This window comes from Lagopus leucura, unplaced genomic scaffold (genome assembly GCF_019238085.1).
Source record: "Lagopus leucura isolate 7727_CA_CO unplaced genomic scaffold, USGS_WTPT01 49238-0_obj-0_obj, whole genome shotgun sequence".
NCBI classification, from domain to species: domain Eukaryota; kingdom Metazoa; phylum Chordata; class Aves; order Galliformes; family Phasianidae; genus Lagopus; species Lagopus leucura.
This window is the reverse complement of record NW_024964888.1, coordinates 1-1,531: the sequence shown is the minus strand read 5'-3', so window position 1 is coordinate 1,531 and position 1,531 is coordinate 1. Positions and strand designations below refer to the sequence as shown.

Genomic DNA, 1,531 nt, shown 5'->3' with positions numbered 1-1,531 from the left:
GCCAACTGGCGGGATGTGGGCATGGGGTCACATGTCAGCGGAGCCAGCAATCCCACCAAGGAGCCAAAGGACTCACAGGCATCTCCTCTCTGCAGGGATGAGGGGCAGGAACAAAGCTGTAGGCAGCCCCAGCTCTCCCTAGCTTCTCCTGCCCGTGCCTTCCCCATGCCAGCATGCACAGCTGGGCGGAGCTCGCCTTCCAGCTCAGGGGCACTGGGGAGGGAGCAGGGAGCATGCAGTGGGGCTCTTTACTCACCGGAAGCCCTTCACAAGCAGCCAGCAGCTGGGAGCAGGTCTGCAGGGCCCTGTTACGCTCCCACATGTTGTTTGAGGTCAGTGATCTCTGCAGGACCTGAAGCAGAGCATGTCTCACCATGGACATTTTTCCCTTCCTGCCATCCCTCTCCCTGTCCCTCTTTTCCCAACAGTTTCCCTCAGGTCCTGCCCTGTGGCTCCACGTGGACCCCCGCCTCACTGTGCGCTGACACTGCTGCTCCCATTTTCTGCAGATACTGCTGCCTCCTAACCCAGGAGCTTTTCCTCGGCTGGGCCCTGCCAGGGGCTGGCTCCTGCCTTTCTCCTGCAGAGCCCATTTCTCTGCCCATTTCTCAGCTCGCAGTGAGCTGGCCTGTTAGCAGGAGATTTCTCCCCCTTCGATCATACTCTCTGTCCCCAGATCTCTGTCCCTGCTATCAACGGGCACCACGCTTCCTCCCTTGCCCCACACGTACTCACCTGGACTATGTTCTGGAAGAATCCCCGGGTGGTCTCTGTCTCAAGCAGGACCACCATGAGCCGGCCCAGAGCTTTCAACGATGTCTGCAGAAGCTGAAAGCAGGAGAGGGGATTGAGGTGTGGCATCACGGCTGCTGCTGGAGCATAGGCCATGTGTGCTGAGGTAGGGCTCTGACGCAGAGGTGGCCGGGAAAGTTACGGCAGGTTACCTGCAGGTACTGTGCTGCTTGCTGTGACTTCTTGATCTTCAGCATCATCTCTGCTGAAGGGTGTGACACAATGTTCTTGCAGCACAGAGCCAACATTTCACGTGCATCCTTGCTTCCTAAAGAGGGCTTCAGCTTGCTGACAAGAGGAAAAAAAGGAAGAGAAAGCAGAAAGGGCCTTTACCACTGCTCTCCAGACTGTTGCAGACAATGTCTGAGATTCTCCCAATCAACAGCTGCAAAGCCAACACCCCCAGCCCGTGCTACTGAGCACTGTCTTCAGTTCCAGCAGCGCCCGCCTCCTCCCTGGCAGCAGTGAACCACCTCCCGCTCTGAAGGGAAGAAGGCCCCAGGTCTCCCTTCTCTTCCTCGCCTGGGGACAGCAGTACCAGGCCTTTCTCCCTGCCCAGAATCTCAGCTTCACTGGCCACAACAGCCCAGCCGTCTCTCCTGTAGATGCAGCTCCTTACACCCTCCCCCCTCCAGGCCTTCAGAAGCTACCCTAAAGGGGGACCACCATCTGCCTTGCAAGCCTAGAGGCTCCCACCCTTACCTCAACTGCTCCAGGGCCAGAATCACCTTGAGGGGCA

At 58.3% G+C, this 1,531-nt stretch overlaps 1 protein-coding gene across 1 annotated transcript; it reads right to left on the bottom strand.

Moving 5' to 3' along the window:
• Positions 1-6: 6 nt before the first annotated feature.
• On the bottom strand, positions 7-1,521 carry LOC122191897 (maestro heat-like repeat-containing protein family member 2B; the record flags this gene model as incomplete). Its single annotated transcript, XM_042892304.1, has 5 exons — positions 1,495-1,521; positions 945-1,080; positions 736-828; positions 257-352; positions 7-89 (listed from the first exon to the last, which is right to left on the bottom strand). Coding segments are annotated over exons 2-5 (368 nt in total), but the record flags the coding sequence as incomplete, so codon positions are not given.
• Between the last annotated feature and the right edge of the window lie 10 nt (positions 1,522-1,531).